Source organism: Nicotiana attenuata, unplaced genomic scaffold, assembly GCF_001879085.1.
Source record: "Nicotiana attenuata strain UT unplaced genomic scaffold, NIATTr2, whole genome shotgun sequence".
In the NCBI taxonomy this organism is placed as follows: Eukaryota; Viridiplantae; Streptophyta; class Magnoliopsida; order Solanales; family Solanaceae; genus Nicotiana; species Nicotiana attenuata.
This window is the reverse complement of record NW_017671050.1, coordinates 100465-124674: the sequence shown is the minus strand read 5'-3', so window position 1 is coordinate 124674 and position 24210 is coordinate 100465. Positions and strand designations below refer to the sequence as shown.

The following is a 24210-nucleotide window of genomic DNA, read 5'->3' as shown; positions in this document are numbered from 1 at the left end:
GCAGGTTCACATGGTTTCATGCTCTCTTAATTAAACATATTAAGCAAACATCTTTTCATGTGTATTTTTAAAGCTTTGTCTCACAGGGCTATATTGGGCTGCAATTAAGTCCTAGCACATGATTGTGTTAGCTTCCTAATCACACCAATATTTGTTTATTTATCTCTCTTTCTGATTCCAAACTTAAACAACCAACCAATACCTTCTCCCCCCGCCCACCACTATTGCTTTTAGGATCAACATACCATCCTTCCATGCATAGGTTTCTTATTATTTCTTTTGTTTTTATGCGAATAGTGTAACATCATCCAGTTAAGTTGACCTATAACAACAGATAATTCATATCAATTCAATATGGTAACTCGAAAAATAAATTAATAACATATTAAACTATGTTAATAATATAATAATTCTTTACGTGTCAATATATATATATGTTAAACTCTTATTTTTATTTATATAATACTTTCTTGCGGTTACGAAACAGAGATTAGGGGTTGATACCTTTCTCTTCTCTAACCCCCTTAGTTATAGTCTAACAATGTGAAGGTTTGTAATCTTTTGTCAAACTCGAATTGTTTCTACCGTTTAAAAGCTTGTAATTCTGAATCTCAATTGCACACATATATTATATTAGCATCTTGTTTTTTTTTTGGGTGGCAAAGAAGCTCAAATGCATGCATGTTTTAATTTGTATAGATAGAACCGAAAAATGTAAATATATAGGCTCTTTGGATAATACACTACAGTCTATATCATTATTACGTGAGGCATGAATATACATACTGTCAAACCTCTCAATAACAGAATCATTTGCCCGGATTTTATTCGCTATTATAGAAATATATAGTAATATAACATCGATTCCAAAAAAGCTTGACCGCTATAACAAAATATTATTATAAAGGATAATTATCATAGAAATATCTAACTACATATATTTTTCCCCTTTCAAATATAAACATGAGAATTACAGCACATTGTAGGAAAGAGTGGTAATAAAGCTTTCATTCTCTAGGGGCACAATTGTCGAAACCCAAAATTAAGGGTAACTAAAGCTTTCCACAAGTACTCGTAATATATTACAACCCTATTTGACAGCGAAACTTCAATAATTCTTAAAAATGATTCTGAGTACTGTTAAATGTTAATTGTGTGGTTATGGTCACTTGAAAAGGTAGGGTCATAAATTTTGCCATATGGTGGGCTCCTTAAAGCATGTGGATTACAAATTACTCTAGCCCCTCAGTGTTTTCTTTGTAATTTAACTATTACAAATATTTACTTATATGAAATTAATTACTAGAAAATATTTGAAGAATCAAGTTGGGGGTGGGATTGCTTAGCTAATGCCAGATAAACTGAAAGGGGTTAAACCACATGGATGACACATGGTTTATGTCTATATTCACATGCCTACCATGTTACAATTAAACCTTTGTGTACATGTAACTTTTCCATATGGGGCCACCCAATGTTTTTTTTATATCAATGACAGCTCATTTTTGGTCCATCTCTCTCAACTAAGCTTATTACTTAACTAGTTCTTCCTACTCACATTTAATGTTTCCCCTTTTCACCTAAGTTACTATCATACTATTTGCCTTTTTTTTTTGTTTCTCATCCAATATATGTTATTTGTATATATTGGATTCAAATTAATTAAGCTTCGTGCTAGAAAATTCTATAGTAGGAGTTAAAGCGCTTCCTAACAAAGATGACTTTATATTAAGAACTGGAACCTGAAACCTTTAGTTAAGGATAAAAGAGTATTTAACACTCACTGTAACTCTTATTGGTTAATTCTTTTCCTCTTCTCTTGAACCTCCTCTTTTTCATTATATGTCTTTTTATATCATTTTTTGCTTTTCATCTCTTTTTTTAGTGGTAAAGTTATACATTATATTTATGTGTATGAGGAAAAGAAAGAAAAAAACAAGTCCAAATTGTACCTTCATAATATTTATGTATGAGTTCTAGTTCGTCCTCTAGTGGTGAGTATTCTTTTAGCTATCAAATGGTTAAACCGCAACCCAGAAGTTTTGAAATCGCATTGCATACTTTTAAAAAAAAGAAAAAATTGCAACAAAAAGTCAAATTAATGGATTTACTTGTGGATTTTCGCTAGTCATTTTCTATTTCCTAAGTGGATGAATAATTAGTCCTAAAAAGAGATTACTAACTGTTGCAAAACGGGTTGAAATATTTCATTTATTTACTTATTTTGCAAAAAAAAATAAAAAAATAATAGATAGATCTGAAAGAGAAAAAGAGATAGAAAATCTATTTAACTTAACCACAACCACATGACATTTTTTATTGTTGGTGTGTATTAAAAGGGACTTATCTCAAATTGCAAAGAAAAGGTGCTCTTTTACTAGAAATGCTAGAGCATCTCAAGAATTTTGCAATAAAAAGACAAAATCATGCATGTTTTGAAAAAGTGCCTCTATCTTATGTCTATGGGAGGAGCCAACAGCCCTTGCCACATTCCCCTTGCACCTTGGGCCATCCATTTATGTATTGTTGCACTCTAACTACAAATTAATATTTATCTTTAAGTTTCTAATATTCGAAATTAATTGACCCGATTTATTTGAATATTAATTCCAGGTAGGCTCAATAAAAGGAATATAGACCCCTACTAAGAATTTTTCATTTTCGAGTTTAAAATCAGAGACCTATATAGTTAAGGGTGAATTCCAACTATCACACCACGTCGCTCCACGGCGTAACTAGAAATTACATTGCTTTGTTACAAAGATGAAGGACCCTACCATATATACAGGGGCGATGTATGGAGTTTGTGCAAAATAGTTCTTGTCATGTTCAAAAAGAAAATATCCATGTGAATCCACACAACTTACATCTTAATATAACATAATCAATTAATAATGAATTATTTACCTTTAGTTTCATTACTTTTTCATCTTAATTTGAAAAGGAAAATAAAGTCACATAATGAAGTTCATAAAATATTCCGTCGCATGTAAGATGCATGTCGCGTGGAATAATTAAAGTTAGTTCCCTTGAATTCTTTTTTAATTAACCATAAATTTTGATATTTCAATGTACGCAATTGAGCTGCCACCTTTTATTTTACGAAAACAATATTTGATATTTTGATCTTTACCAAAATAATTTTTCTTCCCGTTTCCTTCACTCGGGTCTTCCTTAAATGGGGACGGACGTTAAATTTATTGACAATATGTCTACGCCAGTTCAAATCAAGCTCAGCCCAATACCGCCATGAGATGATATAACCTATCAAATAATAATAATAATAATGATAATAATAATAATAATAATTATTATTATTATTTTCTTTCTGAACTTTGTATTAAAAATTAGCAGTAAAATGTGTAACAAACATAATGTTACCATAGGGTTATTACTTTGTTTTTTCTTTAATTTGATTTACAACTGTACAAATTATGTGAAATCATAATCACTTAGTAAAGAAAGATAAAGAAAATACAAGGATGTTGACATTTCATCTTCATCCAACTCATACCATTAACTTGTTGAATAGTATATGGGGCTCGCGCCGTAGTAGTATTTTTAAATTTACAATGATTAACAGTCCCACATATTCTTACTGACACATGGGCACATCACCTATTTCATTCTGTTTTTTTTTTCTCTTGTAAATTAATTAATTATGCCAACTAGAACCATTTTCACAGAGCCATCCAAGGATCTCTAAATCAAATTAAACTAATTTATTAATAAGGTCACCTAAAGCTAAGAATCTATCTTACTTGCAAATACATTAACTGTAAGTAGTGCTTGGCATCAATTATTTTTTTTTTTTTAAATCTGTGCAGCTACCTTACAGCTTGTATTTACTGTAAAAGTTATCATGTAATCTGAATTTCCGACTTCCTTAGTATAAATACTCCATGCAATAATACCGTAATAATAATATGTCCAATCAGAAAATCTTTTGGTTAACAATAATAAGATATTAGCTCCGACCATATCAATAGACAATAAATATAACGTCAAAATAAAAAATTCTGTATTTACTTTGTTGAGATGAAAATTCGTAATATCGATATGCCTCGACATGTATTGTGTTACATATATCTGCATTATGTAATGCAGTAGTATACTTCTCTTTTGGACATCTAATAAAATTAATAAATGCAGGAAAAGTTCAAATTCTATGCTGTGTAAAAGTATATTTATTTAACCAAATTGTTAAAAGGTAAAATCCTTGTAATTACATTGATTAGTGAAGATGTTTTAATTGGATAAATTTTATTAAAATGTAACATATTTTTTACGCTATCAATATATACTAGTATATATAATAGCGTTTATATAACTATAGTAAATTGATAAGATTTAGTGTAGATACCCGATACGAGTATGTTTTTATCGTACATACGAAAACGGAGGGTGAGAGGGTAGTTGGGGTAATGGGGGTGGGGGTGGGGGAGCGGGGGAGGGGGGAGGTTCGCAGTTGTATCCGTAAATATAGCATAGTGGGTAAGCATCTCTGTAGAGAAGCCCACAGCCAGCGAAGCAAATACATAAAACAAACTACCAAAGATAATGTTCTTTTCCTGTAAGAAAGAAAACTCAGATAAGCAATCCAACATTAAAATACGTATATAATGGATACACACATACATATTCTGTATACTTACATTTATACGCACAAACATACAGTTGGAGAGAGAGAGTTGCAAAATGTGACTAGTATCCTAAATTTCTTATTATCATACGTTGTGGTGAAATGGTAAAAACTCATTCATTTTTAACTAAAGATTCAAGTTCAGAGCATGGGTATGAAATCGCCTTGTGGTAGAAAGCGTTTTACCCCAGAGCAAAACTTCCGAAAATTTTTATTTTGTGTATCACACAACTAGTGTAAGTTGTGTGAGACACAAAATAAAATCACTCAAAACTTCCAGTGCGAATATTTCGAATAATTAGTTGAGCCCCAAACAGATGACGGACACCGAACACACAGTCATGCACACACATAGAGCAAAAAAGAAAAAAAGAAAAGAAAAAAAAGGAGGAATGGTGCCAATTTTGCTGTTGATGTTTTCCTATCTTATTTTGCATTTTTAGTTTTATAATATATACCCTTTGTCTTTCCCTTTAATATTACATCTATAATTCATCTTCTTTACTTGAAATGACAATAATACACCTCATACATGACTGATAAAACCCCCCTCCTCCAACCCCCACCCCACCACTAGAGTTTAATTCTTTCTTATCTCATTTGTTCACGCAATATAATAATAAAAAGATTATGTATCTAAAACTCAATGTATATGTATTTTTTTTTAATGTGTGTATGTATATAAGTTTTGATTCATAAGTGTGTAATTATTGTTGATTTGCATTTAATGGCTTATTGATTGGTGGGTCCACATTTTGGCATTATTTTATTGGTTGGTCCATTCCCTTTGGTATATTTTTGTCTCTATAATTCACTAGTTTTTGAGTTATTTTCAATCATACGCAAACTGGGCCTTTTTATCTGTTCCGCCTTTTTTTATTTAGTCGTTGTGACTGAATATATACAACTGGAGTTTTAACTTTTTATGTGAATATATATAACATATATATTTTTACATTATTAGCCACTTAAATAATAATATATGATTTAAAAAATAAGATAAAATAGATTTTATAGAATTCCACTTATATATTGTAAAAAAATTCATTCATACTGCAATTTAGTGGAAGTTAAATTCATAATATTACCATTTCTTTCGCATAGCATTGTACGGAAACCTGTAGTTTTTCTCTGTTTCTTTTTCCGGAAGAAATTGAAATCCTCTTTATAGTCCTACTTCTGTTCTTTGAATTCTTCTGGATAATATTGCAGGGCCTTCAAATTATTATTTTTTTGTTTTTTCTTTTCTGTAAATACCTTCATTTATGTGTTAAACTCCAAGTTCAATTTTAAAAGAATACTACCTCAAGCTAAGTTGAAGGTTGGGCACTAAATTTATAAACTTAATGTGAGCTTTGGTTAATTTTAGGTATTGTCCCTGAAGGAAAATTTATTATAAAATCTCTCTGAAAGCTCTCTACAATTCTCACAAATCTCCACACACAAAATAAGCTATCAAAAAATATTTATCCTAACTGCAAATCATATTTTGACATAAAATAATTAAACAAAATCTTAAATAACTAAGGTTTCCTACTGCAACTTTGAATTAGTTTTCCAACAGTACCGTATGGTATCATGCTATTTTGTTAAATTGTATTGGGAAGAAACCCCATCCTAATTTGGTATTCATGAATCCTTGCTCAAGGATACAGAAAGGATCCAACGATAAAGAAGAAGAAGAGTTCAGATGAAGAAGAAGAAGAGTTCGACATTTCCAATGTCTGAGAATTGATGTTTGAAGATACAAGTTGGGTATATAGACATTAAAGTTGTTTGGGCCTATATTGTTATTTTGGGCTCATAATTCATTGGGCTCAATAAGCTGAAGATAAGATTAGTATTAACAATTTTATATTTTCTGCATTTCTTATTTAATTTTGTAAATACCATGTGAGTTTGTTATAGAGTAGCCAATAGAAAAATAGACAAGTGTACAGGTAGTTAGGCCTTAGATTCTATTTTGCTGTATATATGGGTCACAGTCTGTACAGTTCATAATCTAAGAGAGAATACACAGAAAATTTTCTTCATCTTCTCTATTTTCTTTCATGGTATCAGAGCAGTTAGCTCGATCCAGCAATACAATCAATTTTCTAGATTAATTTCTTTAATAGAACAAGATGGGAGACACAGTCGCTGCTGCAGAAACCAGCAATACTGCGAAAGCTGTCACCTATGATGCTAATCACCCCTATCACCTCAATAACTCCGACTCTCCGGGTATGACTCTAGTCAATAGTGTATTTGATGGAAGAGGATACCCAGGATGGAGGAGGTCCATTCTCTTGTCCTTGCCAACTAAAAGGAAGCTTGGATTCATCAATGGAGCTTGCAAATCTCCAGGTCTCAACTCTCCAGAACTTGAGCAATGGAATTGTGTGAATGATATGGTCATCTCTTGGATCCTTAATGCTCTCTCAAAGGACATTGCTGACAGTGTCATCTATTCCAAGACTGCCAAGGAGCTTTGGGACAGCCTTGAACAGAGATTTGGGAAATCAAATGGAGCAAAGCTCTATCACCTGCAAAAGGAACTATCAGGTTTAGTACAGGGGAATAGTGATATTGCAGGTTATTTCACTAAACTTAAACGTTTGTGGGATGAATTGGATGCCTTGAATGTCATTATATGCTGCTCTTGTGTTTGTACTTGTGAAGGAAAGGAAAAATTAACTAAGTCTCTAGAAGATCAAAGGTTGATCCAATTTCTAATGGGACTAAATGACATTTATGCACAGGCAAGGGGAAACATCCTCATGATGAATCCCTTGCCCAGCACGGATGTGGCTTATTCCTTACTCTTACAGGATGAAAATCAAAGGGAGGTTTATGCAAATGCAAGTTTTAACTCTCAATCAGTTTCATTTATGGCAGCAGGAGAGAACAAAGAACCTAATGCACAACTTCTAGCTGATTTTGCAGCCTTCATGATTACAGGACAAGGAAAGAATCACCAGAAATTCAGAAATCAGACTCAAAGGGGAACAGGGACAGGACCCAAATTCAACAATTCTGGACACAAGTTTGTTAAACCTCAGCAGAAATTCAAAGCAAAGAAGAAATACAACCCAAATGTGTCCTGCACTTATTGTGGAAAAACAGGACATACACAGGAAGATTGTTACAGAATCATTGGTTTTCCTGATGATTTTGAATTCACAAATCATAAAGGGTATCAGAATCAAACTAAAGGGAATGCAGTGGTGGCACATAAAGAAGAGAATCCAGGAGGACAAGGAAATGAGTTTAATGGGAATAATTTTGGACAGCAGCTTAGCAAAGAGCAAGTAGCAGAAATGATGCACATCTACAAGCAAACAAAATTGGCACAGGCAGGAAATACAGGAATCAATGCTAATGCAATAGCAGGTACTATTCTGAAGTATTCAGGATCAGTTTTCACCACTTTAAAATCAGACACCTGGATAATAGATTCAGGTGCCTCAGAGCATATGTGTTTTGATTCTAATTCTTTCTTGTTTCTCTCTCCACTCCCTGTACCTTTGAACATCAGTTTACCTAACTCTTTCAAGGTAATTGTTACTCATATAGGGAGCATTTCTATCCTGCCTGGTCATGTTCTGAACAATGTATTGCATGTTCCAGAATTCAAGTATAACCTGCTGTCAGTTCATAGGTTTTGTGTTCAATTTAAATATGATGTGCTTTTCACATCTGTTGAGTGTGTGTTGCAGGGCCTTTCAATGAAGAGTCCTCAAGCTTTTGGTGAAGTTAGAGAAGGACTCTACTTATTGGAACCAAGTAGTATCAAGTCTAAGGGTTTATTTAGCAATGATGTATTTTCAATTCCAAAAGGAAGAAATTCCATTTCTGAGTCTGTTTCTTTTTCTAGTCCAGTCCTAGTGAACACTGTTTCAGATGTTAATCTTTGGCATGTAAGATGGGTCACCTCCCATTTTCAGCAATGAAGCATTTAGATTTCTTTCATTCCGGATCTAATTCTGATTTTGTTTGTGATGTGTGTCCTAAAGCTAGACAAATCAGAAATCCTTTCCCTATCAGTAAAATAAGTTCCAAGCACAGATTTGAGCTTATACATATTGACACATGGGGACCTTATAGGTCAAACACTTACAATGGTTTCAGGTATTTCCTCACTATAGTAGATGACTACAGTAGGGGGACATAGACATTTTTACTAAGTGGTAAAAGTAATGCTTTTCCAATGCTTAAATCTTTCCTATCTATGGTTGAGAGACAATTCAATGAGAAGGTAAGAGTGATAAGACCTGACAATGCATTGGAGTTAGGAAAAGGGACTCAAGAGGCAGCCTTCCTAGCCTCTCAAGGAATTATACATCAATTGTCTTGTGTGGCAACTCCCCAACAAAATGGAGTTGTTGAGAGGAAACGTAGGCATCTATTGGAGACTGCAAGAGCCTTAATGTTTCAATCAAAGTTACCTATGTCATATTGGGGAGAATCTATCTTAACTGCCACACATCTCATTAATAGGATGCCTTCCAGTGTTCTTAAAGGAAAAACACCATATGAGGTCTTGTTTAAGAAGAAGCCTAAGTATGATTACCTAAGGAATTTTGGATGTCTTTGCTATGCTTCAACATTAGCACAGGGAAGGGGAAAGTTTGATGAGAGAGCAACAGCCTGTGTTTTGCTTGGATATCCTCTTCATCAAAAAGGATATAAGTTGCTGGAAATATCATCAGGAAGAGTATTTGTTTCAAGAGATGTCAAGTTTCATGAAACACATTTTCCTTTTGCTAAAAACAGACCCTCACATCAGCCTATTTTTTCCAACCCAACCTACAGTACAGAACACAACCAGCAAGCTCCACTACAGGACCATCAGTCACCTATTTCTTTGGAACCTGAATTTCCTGATGATTTTTCTTCCCCATCACCAAGTTCTTCATCAACACCCCACCATACTTATTCACCTCCTAGTCCAATTTCTTCTTCACCTATCCCAGATCCACCACATACCATATCACCACTCCCTGAACCTAACCAGGTTACACCAGTAAGAAGGTCAGGGAGAATTACCAACCAACCAGCCTACCTAAAGGACTATGTGTGCAATAATATCATGTTCACAGATGTAGCAGCTGCTTGTTTCACTCATACAGCTAAACCTAGGGAGTATTGTTTCTCCTCTCTATCCCCAAATAACCAACATGTCATGCAGTCAATTTCTACACTTACAGAGCCTAACAGTTTTGCACAGGCTTGTCAACATCCAGGTTGGATTGCAGCTATGGATTCAGAAATTAAGGCACTAGAAGACAACCACACATGGGATGTAGTTGAGTTACCTAAAGGGAAAAGAGCTTTACCTTGCAAATGGGTATACAAGGTGAAGCATCTATCAGATGGAAGAGTTGAAAGATTAAAGGCAAGGCTGGTAGTAAGGGGGGATGTCCAAAGAGAAGGGATAGATTATGGAGAGACATTTTCACCAGTGGTGAAGATGACCACCATAAGATGTTTGCTCACTATTGCAGCTAAAAGGGACTGGAATGTGTCTCAATTGGATGTTAACAATGCATTTCTGCATGGAGATCTTCAGGAGGAGGTGTATATGAAATTTCCTTCAGGTTTAACACCTCCAACTCCTAAGCATGTTTGTTTATTAAGAAAATCACTATATGGGTTGAAGCAAGCATCCAGGCAATGGTATGCAAGGCTTGCAGGGGCTTTGAGTTTTAAAAGATATTCTTCATCATTAAATAATTATTCTCTATTTTTTAAACGAACAGGAAGTCTGATTTCTATACTAGCTGTATATGTAGATGACATTCTACTAACTGGAGATGATTTGGAAGAGATCAAGCACATCAAGGATTTCCTAAATACTGAATTTAAAGTCAAAAATTTAGGAAGCATACATTATTTCTTGGGGATGGAGATTCTGAGGGAAAAAGAAGGTTTTATTGTGAGTCAAAGAAAATTTACCTTGGACATGCTGAATGAGTTTGAAGTTTCTCACTTGGCTCGAGTCACCTCTCCTCTTGACCCTTCTTCCAAACTCCAAGCTGATGATGGGAAACCTTTGCATAACCCCACAGTGTATCGATATCTAGTTGGGAAGTTGAACTACCTGACTAACACTCGACCAGATCTGTCTTTTGCGGTCCTCACCCTCAGCCAGTACATGCAGAGGCCATGTCTCTCTCACTTCAATGCAGCCTTACGAGTGCTGAAATATTTGAGCTCAGATCCTGGCCAAGGGATCCTTCTATCAGCAACACCATCTTTCTCCTTGCTTGCCTTTTGTGATGCTGATTGGGCTTCCTACAAGGATTCAAGAAGATCTGTCAGTGGCTTCTTTATCACATTAGGAGGAGCACCGATTTCTTGGAAATCAAAGAAGCAAGTGTCAATTTCCCTTTCATCTGCAGAAGCAGAATATAGATCTATGCGTAGAGTGACTGCAGAACTTACTTGGCTTGTTCGTCTTCTTGAGGATTTCTCTGCACCAGTCACACTTCCCATACCTCTTCATTCTGATAGCAAAGCAGCTATCCACATAGCCCGTAACCCCATCTTCCATGAACGCACGAAGCATGTGGAAATTGATTGCCATTTTGTGTGTCAACAATTTCTTTCCGGGTTAATTACACTCTCTTTTGTTCCTTCTAAAGAACAACTGGCAGATCTCTTCACAAAGCCTCTATCAGGGGTTTCTCACATAGAAATTTTGAACAAGTTGGGGGTCACCAAGTTACCCTCCAACTTGAGGGGGGATATTAGGAAGAAACCCCATCCTAATTTTGGTATTCATGGATCCTTGCTCAAAGATACAGAAAGGATCCAACGATGAAGAAGAAGAAGAGCTCAGATGAAGAAGAAGAAGAGTTCGATATTTCCAATGTCTGAGAATTGATGTCTGAAGATACAAGTTGGGTATATAGATATTAAAGTTGTTTGGGCCTATATTGTTATTTTAGGCTCATAAATCATTGGGCTCAATAAGCTGAAGACAAGATTAGTATTAGCCATTTTATATTTCTGCATTTCTTATTTAATTTTATAAATACCATGTGAGTTTGTTATAGAATAGCCAATAGGAAAATAGACAAGTGTACAGGTAGTTAGGCCTTAGATTCTATTTTGCTGTATATATGGGCCACAGTCTGTACAGTTCACGATCTAATTGAAAATACACAGAAAATTTTTCTCCATCTCTCTCTATTTTCTTTCTAATTTAATAAATTAAGTAGAATGAAGACTGTATACAAGTTATGTGATGTTTGGCAGAAATGCTACTCCCTCCGTTCAAGTTTACGTGAATCTGTTTGACTGGGCACGTAATTTAAAAAAAATGAAGACTTTTTGAATTTGTGGACCTAAACAAGTTAAAAAGAGGTTCAGAGTATTTGTGTGGTTATAAAAGCTTCTCATTAAGGGTAGAATTGGAAGTTTAAGCTAAATTATTTCCAAATTTAGAAAGGGGTCATTCTTTTTGGAACGGACCAAAAAGGAAATAAGTTCACATAAACTGGAGCGGAGGGAGTATATTTTAATACATTACTCGCCTTACATGTTCTTAGTTTAGTGGTTAATTGTGCGACATTTGAGCTAACTTATGTTATTTTATGTGTAGGAGCATCAGAAGAAAGAGTCGAATGAAAGTTGAACGAAAAGAGAACAAAAATGTAAGGAAAGAGCACAAAAACACAAAGTACCCAAGCCTGGCTACAGGCCAGACGTAGCTAGATCTGTATCCAGCTTGGCCACGCTACATGCCAGACATAGCCACCTTTGTAGCCAGCTTGGCCGTGCTACAGGCCAGGCGTAGCCAGCTCCGCAACTTGGTTGGCCCCGCTATAGGCCAGTGTAGCTAGCTCCAGCTTGTCTGCGCTACAAGCCTGGCCTCGCGAGGTCAAGCGCCCGGTGGTCAAAAGTTTGCGAATTAGAGTAATCATACCTAGTCCATAAATAAATTATTTCCTACTCAATTTTGGACTTGGAGACTTCAACCCTAGCATATAAGTACTCCCCAAACATGTCTAAGGAGGAGGTTGAACGTTCTTAAGAGGGGATTCGGTCTAAGGAGGCAAGAACTTGCTAGGAACAAGGCGAAGAATTCTTCTACGAGTTCTTCACTTCCTTCTTCCTATTTTCATTATTGGTTATGAATTCTAGTATTGTAGTTTTGCATACTATTATGAATAGCTAATTTGTTATCTAGAGTTTTGATGAAACCTTTTGTAGGATATATTCTTGTTATGTTTTTATATAATTGAGTCGTTGGGTTTCTCTACTTGTTCAACTACGTATTTAATGTTGTTGATTGATTGACCTTCAATTGACTGTGCATATCTAGAGTGTATTGCTTGAGAGAGGGTAAGCATTTAGGTAGTCGTTGAAAAACATCATTCCTAACGTATGTGAGAAATCAATACGGAGGGTATAAAGGTGGGATTAGGAATAACGAAACCTTGGCGTGATCTTAGTGAGCGGTGAACTAGTGCCAGCAAACGTAGTTCAGAAGAATACGTCTAGTCAATTGAGGTAGTTTCTCGGAAGAGAACTACGACACCCGAATTACTCACGATCGGTAGATAATACCTAGGCGATATTACAGGAGACGTAGCGGGAAGGATTCCAACAATTGGAAAAATTATAACTTTAGGCCTCCTTAATCTTGTCTCCAACCCTTAGCATCTCTGGTTGTTAATTTACTACTTTAAGTTGTTAGTTAATCAGTTAGACATAAGAATCTTAATATTTATAACTTAGGAATTATTCGAGCTTGTCTTCTTAGTGATAGTAAACAGTTGTAGCTAAACCTTAGTTCTCTGTGGGATTCGACTCCGAACTCTTAGACCGTATTACATATACAATGACCGATTATCCTTTTTAGGACTAAAGTTGGGCGTGATCAAATTCTCCCGACCGACATAACTTGTAAATAAGGAAAGATTGCCAATTTGGCAAGATTAATGAACAATTTGACGAAATAGGTAGAATGAAGTTTGTATCAAAATTATGCCAGCCGGCAAAACTCGTGCGTAATTTTTCATTATTTAGGGTGTGTGGTGCCAAAGCTATGTTTGCACAAATTACTTTAACGAGGACAAAATTTAAATAGTGGCGCAGAATGGTATCATTTTTCAATCAAGTCAATAAGCTAATAAGTATTCTTCAATCAAGTGATGTTCAAAAGTGTTAAATACTGTTAACCAGTAAAACGATACAGTTAAATTTGTTACGTGATTTTTAGACAACCGAACTGATTTGATCCTAAAATGATAACGAAATAAGAGTAAAAGTAAGACGTAGCAATTGAAATTAAAGAAGATAACAAGCCTAGCCCCGAGAGCAGTGTCTCCGAGAATAGAAATGATAGCAATGAAAAAGAGCAAATAAATTTTTTTATTGAGCGTGGAAATGAAATATAGCATAAATTTTACCCAGAATTTCGTATGTTATAATGGCTACTGAGCCTGCTATTTATAGCTATACCTTGGGAAGCAAGATCCTAGGGTCAAGCCTCACTTAAATGATAATAAAGGAGTCATTGATTAATATATAACAATAGGTCATGAATGCAAATATTCTTTGCAACAGTTGCCCATTTAATGTTAGAGATTATTTTTCATGGAATAATATCCAATGGAAAACATTTGATCTACTTCCGAAGTCCATGTTTCCTTCGGGGTTTATCCGATGTTAACTGCAGCGGTTATTGCCGGTACTGGTTGTTACTTGAATCGCCTTTTGCCTATCTTCGTTCCACGTGTCATGATATCATTCGACCATTTATTATAAATCAATTTTTCCCTACACTGATTGCCCCCGATTTCCAATGACAAATATTTGTGTCACCGGGAAGTTGGTAAAGATCCCTTTCTTGGCAGAAATCTCCTGAAAAATCCCTGATGCTTGAAAGGATGCACGTCTTCTTGCATTTAATACCCAGAACACGTTTTGCCCCACGATTCAGTAATATTTTTACCGGTTCTCGAGTTAATCATGACCACGATTTTTGTCGTCTATATCTTTACTTCTACTCGTCACTTTACCTCTTTCACTTCCAAAATTTTCATAAGTTTATCATATTTTCTGCACTCAATCTCCTTCTGCTTAGAAAACTTTCATTTTCTCTAACTTTTTCGAAAAACTTTACTGCCTTTTTACTACCATGGCTTCTTTTACTACAAAACTTAGAAACTCTTGTTCTTCTCTTCGGTGGAAGCCCGAAGGGAAACAAAGACAAAGAAACCAACGTTGATTCTGAGCCTCACATACTAAACACCATTATACTAAAAGACTTGAGCACCGTTAATGACTTCCAAGAGAAGGTTCCAGCTACGTCTTCATGAACTTGGGTCATTAGTAGGTACCCTTCCACCATTTTCCCTTCTAGTATCCCCGCAGTGAAGGAGGACTGCGACTACCCTAACCTCAGTATCCTCACTCCGGATATGATAGAACGAGTTACCTTTACCAAGGAGGGTTTTACGTATGTCTATACGTATTCCTTTACCTTGGATTTGTTTTCCTTAGGAGCGAGTGAAGGGCTCGACCCCATAATTTTGGAGTTTTACCACCGGTACCGGGTCTGCTTGGCACAAGTAGGCCCGTCTATATGGCGAATGGTGGCTTGCCTATGCCAGCTGTGCACGGGACGGGGAAACCTTAACCCTTGCACATTTGATGAACCTCTATTCCTCTAAAATCTTTTGTAGGGGAGTAATAAACTTCAACAAACGTGGCCATCATGCTCTTCTCACCAACATGGACGATGACAATGATCGTGATTGGATGGAGCAATTTGTCTTCATCGCCACCAGGGATATCATCCCGGGCACAGCTTTGCCTTTTCCTGAGTCGTAGAAGCGTTTTCGTAAGTTTTGATTCATTTCCTTTCTTCGTGAAAAGATTGTTTTTTGTTATGGTTAACATCTTCATTTTTTTTGTTTCAGCTGCCCGATGGGAACCACCATGGGTTCAAGGCCTGGACCAGTGGGTTCAGAAGATTCTTGAAATTTCAACCCAAGAGTCCCGTCGATGGAAGGAAATGGTCCCCAAATATGGGTGAAAGCCAATAACCATGGTAAACCGAGTCCCTTTTCCCTTTTACCTTTCCACAAACATAGATAACTTTATTGAAAAGCTGCTGACTCCGTTTTCTCTTTTGCTTGATTCAGGACTTCCGCAGGGCTGTGTCACCAACCTCAAGGTCGAAATTTTATCTGACCCGAAGGAGGCTAGGAGGGTGCTACAAAGTTCCAGCGGATCTACTTTCGGTGAAGGTGCTTCCTCTCGGAGTACCCAGCCAAAGAATAAGCAACCAAAAAGGCGACGTTCTTCCTCGGTTGGGACTCAAAATAAGAAAATAAAGAAAGCCACAACCGAGTTGGCCACGGTCACAGCTGTCCTTTATGATGAATGGGAAGCTAGAGATGAAGAGGCTTCTCTTCAAAGGAGGAAATGATCTTCACCAGCTCAACCGGGAGAGCTTCAAAACCCGACCACAGGTGAGGTTTAAGCACTGTGGGGGTGAAATGGAGAGAGTAGAGGATGATGATTCTCGCATCCCAACCCTTGGTTCTATTTCTGGTCCAAGGGGCTCAGACCCCGGGCCTCTTCTGCCTTCAAACATTGAGCAACCAATCATCAGCGCTGCTCCTGCTGCAACTGCTTCTCAACCTTCAATGCCAACAACTTCATGCCCTTCAACACCAGTTGTACCTTCGCCACCAGCACCCGTTGCATCTCCTCCATCGGCAACGGATGCTCGAGACATGGGTGTTTCTCCTCCACGGTCTCTCGAACATGAGAATTTGGGGCATTACTCACCCTTTCCCTAGATCCCCGAGGGAGGAGGAGTGCTATCCTTTCGGTTTCGAAGTAGATGCCATCTGCTATCCAGGCCGGTGGAACTTTCAAACTACCTGAAGCTCATTGGCTTCAGGGAAAGACAAGAAGAAAACATTCTCCCTTTTGGGGGACTGCTTGCTAAATAACGCCATGCACAGCGCGACAGCGGTATCGTACTTGTCTTCTTACCTTTCTTTCTATTTATCTACTGCAATAAGATTTCTAATCTTGATATTCCTTTTTTACAGACCAACTTCCTGCTTCCGAGGGCCTGCATAAATTAATCCTTAAAAATCAAGAACTCGCGTCCGAGCGGGATCAACTGTTCGCCAAAATGGACCAACTTGCTGTGCGCCTCCCGGTGTTGGAGGCAAAGGCTGCTGAGGTGGGCAAGTGTGAGGCCTGGTTACAGCAAAGTGAACAAGAGATGATGGCCTAAAACCAAGAAGCCACTTCATTACATGAACAATTTCAAGATGCTAAGGCTAAGTGGGCCGAGCTCAAAAACTGTACTTGCTGCTGCCGAGCGTGAGTCCGCCTCCAAAGAACAAGTGAATAACTTGACAGCAGCCTTGCACTCCAAAACTGTGGAAGCCAATGCCACCGAGGAGAAGAGGGCCAAATTAGAAGAAAGATTCAAGAAGATCATGGAGCAAAATCGGATCCACCTATCTACAACTCGTGACCTTGACTCGAGCCTCGGTGCCATGAGATCCGAGAGGGATGACCTTCAGGCTGAGGTCGACAGGCTTAAGGCAAAGCTCCAGTTCCAAGAGGATTCCCTTGTATTTGAGAAGAAATATGCTATATATTGATCGAGGAGAAAAAACTTGGAAGAGGCCAAAGCGGGCATCGTCGACACTGATGATTGCATCGCCAAGGCCTGAGAACTGGAGCTAACTACTCGAGAACGTCTTCATGCTGCTGCAGGTGATTCTTCCAGTACTGGTTCTGAGTACTCAGGGACCAAGGAAGAGACTAACGAAGATGAGGATGAAGGCTAAGAACTAACAACTGATCCCTCCCGCTTCAACCGGGGGAGACGCAGATCCCACTCTCCCTTCGAGCTCCGGCGGTGACAACGCTTAGATTTTTTATTTCTTTGAGTGTGTTTTTTTGTACTATGTAATTATGCCAGACTTTCTATTGAGTTTGGCGTTTTGATAAATGAAGAAGATTTTTACTTAAGTATTGTGCAAAATTTATCTTTTGCGTTGAATTAGATAAAGCTTCGGGTATGTTTTTGTCCGATAGCTTACGTTTTCGGGCATAAACTCTTCCGGAATCAACCCTTTACTATGAGGGTTTCATAAGAGAGCTCCTATTATGTTTACGGTGCTCTTGAAGAGGACGTCTCCGGTTCATTCCTGCACAAGCATTTGAAGTTTTTTGTTAACTTTCAAATGATAAAATCAATTTGGACAAGAAACAAGATAAAAACAAAAGGACTTTATTTTATTCCTTCTATCTTTAAAAATATATAAACATTCCTTTCCTAAGAAAAAAGAAACTGCAAACATATGTGTCTATATTGTACAACTTATTTTTAAAGGGCAGGCCATGCAGTCCCCGGTCCTGATGAGATATTATTGTTCCCGATTCTTGCAGTCCCCGATTTTGTATTCTTGTTGCCGTATCTTATAGAATACCCACAGTGTTCGAATGTGGAATATGCGAATTGGAACACTGGGAGTCTTACTTCGTTGGTGGAAACAACTTGTGAACGGTTAAATAGTATTTGGTTCGATGGTAAGTTTTGCTTGCCATTAGGAACTTGCCATCAAGCCAAAGATTAGTTAACCATCCCATAGCGGTTTTATCGTTTCAGTGCCTTGTTATTAAAAAGTCTTAGCCTTGCCAATAATTTTTCTTTCATAGTTTGCTTTCCATTGCTGCCTCGTTACAAACATTACGAGAAAAACCCGATTGGGATAAAAAATGGTCGAAGGAAAAAAGAGTGCAACACATACTTTCAATATTGATAGGGTCCATCAGCAGCAATACCTTTTGAGGTGAGTCACGTCCCAATTGTTAGGCAATTTGACTCCATCTTGATTTTCCATTTCATACAGTCCCTTACCGGTGAAAGCTGAAACTCGGTAGGGACCTTCCCATATTGGACCCAGCTTCCCAGCTTTGATTTCCCTACTGCTCTAAGTTACCTTTCTCAAAACTACGTCTCTTATTTTGAAGTATCGGAGATTCGCCTTCCGATTGTAGTATCTTTCCATCCTTTGCTTTTGAGCCACCATCCTCACGTATGCTAAGTCCCTGCATTTATTGAGCAGGTCCAGCTTCACCAGCAATATCTTATTGTTTGCTTCTTCTTTTGCTCGGGAATACCGTAAGGTTGGTTCCCCTACTTCCACCGGTATTAGAACTTCAGCGCCATATACGAGAGAGAAAGACGTCTCTCCTGTGCTCGATTTTGCTTTCGTCCGGATACGCCTATAGCACTCCGAGTAACTCTTCAGCCACTTGCCTTTAGCAGCTTCTAACCTCCTTTTGAGGTTTTAGATAATCACCTTATTGGTTGACTTCTCTTGTCTATTAGCACTCGGATGGTACGATGAAGATGTAATCCTCTTGATTTTCAAATCTTCCAGAAACTTTGTGACTTTTGAGCCTATGAACTGTGGCTCATTATTGCAGGCAATCTCCTTCGGTATTCTGAATTGACAGATTATGTGGTTCCTTAGGAAGTCGACAACTTCGCGCTCACTAATCTTTTGGTACGGACCTGCTTCAACCCATTTAGTGAAGTAATGGGTAAAATTTAAAAGGAATCTTACTTTTCCGAGACCCAGTGGCAGTGGGCCAGCTATATTCATCCCCCATTTCATGAATGGCCACGAGAACAGTACCGAATGCAAGAGTTCCACTGGTTGGTGTATCAAATGTGCATAGCATTGACATTTGTTGCATTTCTGGACGAACGTCTTTGCGTCATGTTCCATCCGGGGCCAATAATATCCTACCCTAACCAGCTTTAGTTCCAACGAATCTGCTCTGAAATGGTTCCCTCAAATTCCTTCACTAACTTCTCTCATCATGTAGTCTGCCTTTGAGGCTCCCAGACATCGGGCCAACGGGCCTTGGTATGATACCCTATATAATTTCCCATTCGTGAGGCAATAATGAGCCACTGTGGTGCGTGGTGCCCGGGACGCCTTCGGGTAATTTTCCACGTCGAAGATATTCGAAGAACTCATTCCTCCAGTCCCAAACTAAGTTGGTTAAATTGACTTCACAATAACCATCTACATCCAATATCGAATGTAGAAGTTGAGCGACGGTACCGGAGTCAGATCCTTTCATCTGCGTAGACGACCCAGATTAGCCAATGTATCTGTTTCCATGTTCTCTTCTCTCGAAATGTGTGTGATCGACCATTCCCTGAATCGTGAAAGAAATGCCTGAAATTTGTTCACATACTGTGTCATACGTTCCTCTTTTATATCAAAAATCCTGTACGCTTGGTTTACTACCAATTGAGAGCACATCTGTCCCGGGTCAATTCAAGTTCTGCAACCAAAGCCTCATACTCGGCTTCATTGTTAGTTAAGAGAACAGTCTTAATGGTCTGCCTCATGGTTCCAATCAAGGGCGTGACTAGAACTACCCCCGATCCCAGACCCCTTTACGTTGGAGGCTCCATCCGTAAACAAGGTCCAAACTCCTGATGTCGTTTTCGACACCAGTACTGCTTCTTTAGCAGCTAGGGGCATTAACCCAAGACTGCAATCGGCCACAAAGTCAACCAAAACATGTGACTTGATCGCAATCCTAGGCTTATATTCAATGTCAAACTCACTAATTTCGACTACCTATTTAGCTAAACGGCCTGACAACTCAGGCTTGTGAAGAACACATCTCAGGGGAAAGGTTGTCACAATGGCTATCAGGCGGCATAAAAAATAAGTCCTAAGCTTTTGAGAGGCGACTACGAGAGCTAAGGCCAGTTTTTTGAGGTGAGGATAGTGAGTCTTCGCTCCTGATAGTATTTTACTAACATAATAGACAGGAAATTGTGTACCTTCTTCTTCTCGGACTAAAACGGCACTTACCGCTACTTTTGAGACTGCTAGATTTTAACAATTGTTCTCCTTCCCCCAATTTTGATAAGTAACGGGGGGCTGGATAGGTACCTTTTTAAATCTTTCAGTGCCTGCTGGCATTCGGGAGTCCACTCAAAAGTGTTTTTCTTTTTTAGAAGTGAGAAGAAATGGTGGCATTTTTTTGAGGGTTTTGAGATGAACCTTCTTAAAGCGGCCAACCTTCCGGTTAAGCTCTGTACCTCCTTTACTCTTGTTAGCTGGTCCGGGATGTCTTTGATGGCTTTGATTTTATTAGGATTTACCTCGATCCCTATTTGCAAAACCAAGAACCACAAAGATTTCCGGAGCCAACCCTGAATGTACATTTTTCCAGGTTGAGTTTCATGTTATACTTTCTCAAGATGTTGAAGGTTTCTTGGAGGTGTTTCCAATGATCACCTGCACTCAAAGACTTGACTAACATGTCATTGATATATACTTCTATTGTCTTTCCTATTGGTTTCTCAAACATTTTATTAACGTGCCTTTGATAAGTGGGTCTAGCATTTTTAAGCCCAAACGTCATCACATTATAATTATATGTGCCAAAGTTCGTTATGAACGAAGGCTTTTCCTGATCCTCCGAGTTCATCTTGATTTAAATGTACCCGGAGTAGGTATCAAGGAAACTCATCAACTCGTACCCGTTCGTTACATCAATTATTTGATCAATGTTTGGCAATGAGAATAAGTATTTTTGGGCACACCTTATTTAAGTTGTTATTCTTCTTTGGAACTACAACTACATTAGCTAACGATTCTGGATATTTTTCCTCCCGGATTGAATCGATGTCGAGTAGTCGAGTGACCTCTTCTTTAATAAATTTGTTCCTGACCTCGGCTATTGGGCATTTCTTTTGCCTTACCGACAGGAAGTTTGGATCCAGACTTAGATTTTGCACGGCCACCTCTAACAGGCTACCTGTCATATCCGAGTGTGACCATGCAAAACAATTGATGTTAGCTTTAAGGAAATTAATAAATCCTTACCTGAGTTTGGGATTGAGCCCTGTCCCCAAGTGAAACTTCCTTTCCAAGTCTTACAATAAAGCCACTTGCTCGAGTTCTTCTGCAGTGTATCTCGGCACCTGGTGGGAGTCCGACGGCTCCTCACCTTTATCATCTTCATTTGGCAAGGGAGAAGGTGTCAGTTCCTATAATTGCTATTTGCCGGGCTCCTTCCCTTTGCTACTGGAAATCGACACTGCGTTCATCTCTCTTGCTATCGGTTGATCTCCTCTTATCTGCTTGATTCCTTCCGGGGTCGGGAATTTCAAGAGTTGATGATATGTTGAGGGTAGAGCCTTCATCTCATGTATCCACGACCTTCCAAGTATTATTTTTGTCTCCAGTTAATATAATTAGGGAGAAAGTTAGGGAATTCTTATCTCACTAGACAAAGTTTATAATACAATCATGACCAGATATATATTGAGAAGCCTTTTCCCCAATAACAATATGCAATCAAACCCAATTCCAAAAGATAATCAACTCTCAAGATGAACACGTAGCTATTATATAACAAGCAAAATTCAATGAAAATAAAGAAACAACTTCTGCACATTCAACAACAATATTCCTAAAACCTACATGTAATTATAAATTTGGAGCATATGTAATTATAAGAAGAAATGCAATATTTGAAAAACAGAGAGAGAACTGATAACATAAAAAAGTGCCCAATTTCACAATAATTTACTACATGTTTAGAGCTTACCTTAATGAGAAGGAGAATAAAACCCTAGGTTGCAGAGACGCACCCAAATTGTGATTCTTTGAAGAGTCCAATTTGTGAAACGTTAGCTATCTGCTCTGTATCTGTAAGTTATTGTATAGTTCTAAAATATAATACGTACTCTTTCGTTCTTTTGGGGGAAAGAGGGGGAGGGAAGAGAGTCGAGGGGCGTGTGTGCTAATTGTTGGTTGGGCAAAAAAGAGGAAAAAAATAGCGCCCATTTTTTCTATTTAACGTCTGGATTTTATGATATTTAAGGACCGAAAATTTTTCTTTCGTTAATATTACTTTTAAAATTGATTTTGATGACCGGAAAAAAAATTGGTCGTCATAGATACAGATATAACGACCGATTTCAAATCCCTTCGTTAGAATTTGGTCATTAAAAGTCAAAGTTCTTGTAGTGGATGTCTCAATCTGATATCATATAATTTGAAGGGTTTAACTATGTTAATAAGGTGTTGAAGAATTGAAATTAACGTAGAATCATCATTAGAACTTACCTTGGAAGATGGAGGGACCTTGGAGGATGTTGGGTTCTTGAGAGCTTCCCTTTCTAGAGCAAATTTTCATGTTTGGGGAGTAAGGGACGAAGTAGGGCTTTTAAAACGACTTCTCGGCTGCACTTCCACGTAGTTGAAGGCCCAACCGTGCACCTGGATTCGCAGTAAGGGCAGTGACACTGCCACAAGTGCGTTGCTATACACGAGACAGCTGGGCGCGCATATTGCGCATTGTTCAGTAAAATGTGCATAACTTTCTGCACAGAGATCCCTTCGAGCTCTATAAAATATCATTGGAAGGTATTTAAAAGGGAAACAACTATATATTTACGTTTTCTCAAATTCCTAACACAACTCCACGAAATAAGGCTGGAAGACAAACCTTCCATAAACTTAGTCGATTTTATCGAATCTTATGCACCTCACTCTCCATCTTGATTCCAAAACAAGTATTTCCACCCATAATTATCCCGATAGGACTTCACATGTCTAAAATGTTAAATTAATACTCATTTAACACATCTATACCTAGTCCGAATTTACAGAGTGCTACACCACAAGACCTCGGTCAGGTAAAGTTTCTTTTAGTTTTAACTAACTATTTCTCTAAATAGGTTGAATCGAATGCTTACAAAAAGGTTGGAGAGTGAGAAGTGATTGATTTCATATAGGATCACATCATCTATCATTTTGGAGTACCGAAAGTAATTGCTTGTGACAATAGGCCATAATTTATAGGTTCCAAAGCCACAAAGTTTTTAGAAGGACTGAAGATCTAACAGATTACATATTCTCTGTATCATCCAAGTGCTAATGGATAAGCGGAGTCAAACAACAAGGCAATAATTCAAAATCTCAAAAAGAAGTTAGAAGATGCTAAAGGAAATTGGCCCGATGAGCTACCAGGTGTGTTAGGGGCATATCGAACAACGACGAAGTCAAGCATGCTAGAAACACCATTTTCACTTGTGTACATTGCAGAAGCTTTGACCCCGGTGGAGATTCGAGAATCGAATATAAGATATTCTCGGGAAAGCTAGGAGGTAAATAATGATTCACTCTTGATTAAGTTGGAATTGCTTTAAGAGTATCGAAACTTGGCATATGTGAGAATGGTAGTACAAAATCAAAGGATGGAAAGATATTACAACCACAGGGAATTTTTTATGTTATTTCAAAATCGGAGACTTGGTTTTGAGAAAAGAAACTAAAATACCCAAGAAGTTAATGCCGAGAAGTTAGGATAATATGGGTTCATATCAATTGAAAAATCAAGATGGAGTTAAATTGCCAAGAAATTGGAATGTGACTCACCCCAAAAGGTATTGTTGCTGAAGATCCTTGCTGATACTAAAAGTAGGTCTTTTTCCCTTCGTCCAATTTTTGTCCCAATTGGGTTTATTGAAAAGGATTTTAGTG

At 37.7% G+C, this 24210-nt stretch overlaps 1 protein-coding gene across 1 annotated transcript; it reads left to right on the top strand.

Moving 5' to 3' along the window:
• Positions 1-6765: 6765 nt before the first annotated feature.
• Positions 6766-8574, top strand: LOC109205516. The gene has a single exon (XM_019368229.1). It carries the CDS (start codon positions 6766-6768, stop codon positions 8572-8574), a length of 1809 nt encoding a protein of 602 aa, XP_019223774.1.
• Positions 8575-24210: the final 15636 nt, after the last annotated feature.

Excerpts from the sequence above, each read along its gene's own strand:
- LOC109205516 (XM_019368229.1), top strand. The coding sequence starts at position 6,766 with ATGGGAGACACAGTCGCTGCTGCAGAAACCAGCAATACTGCGAAAGCT.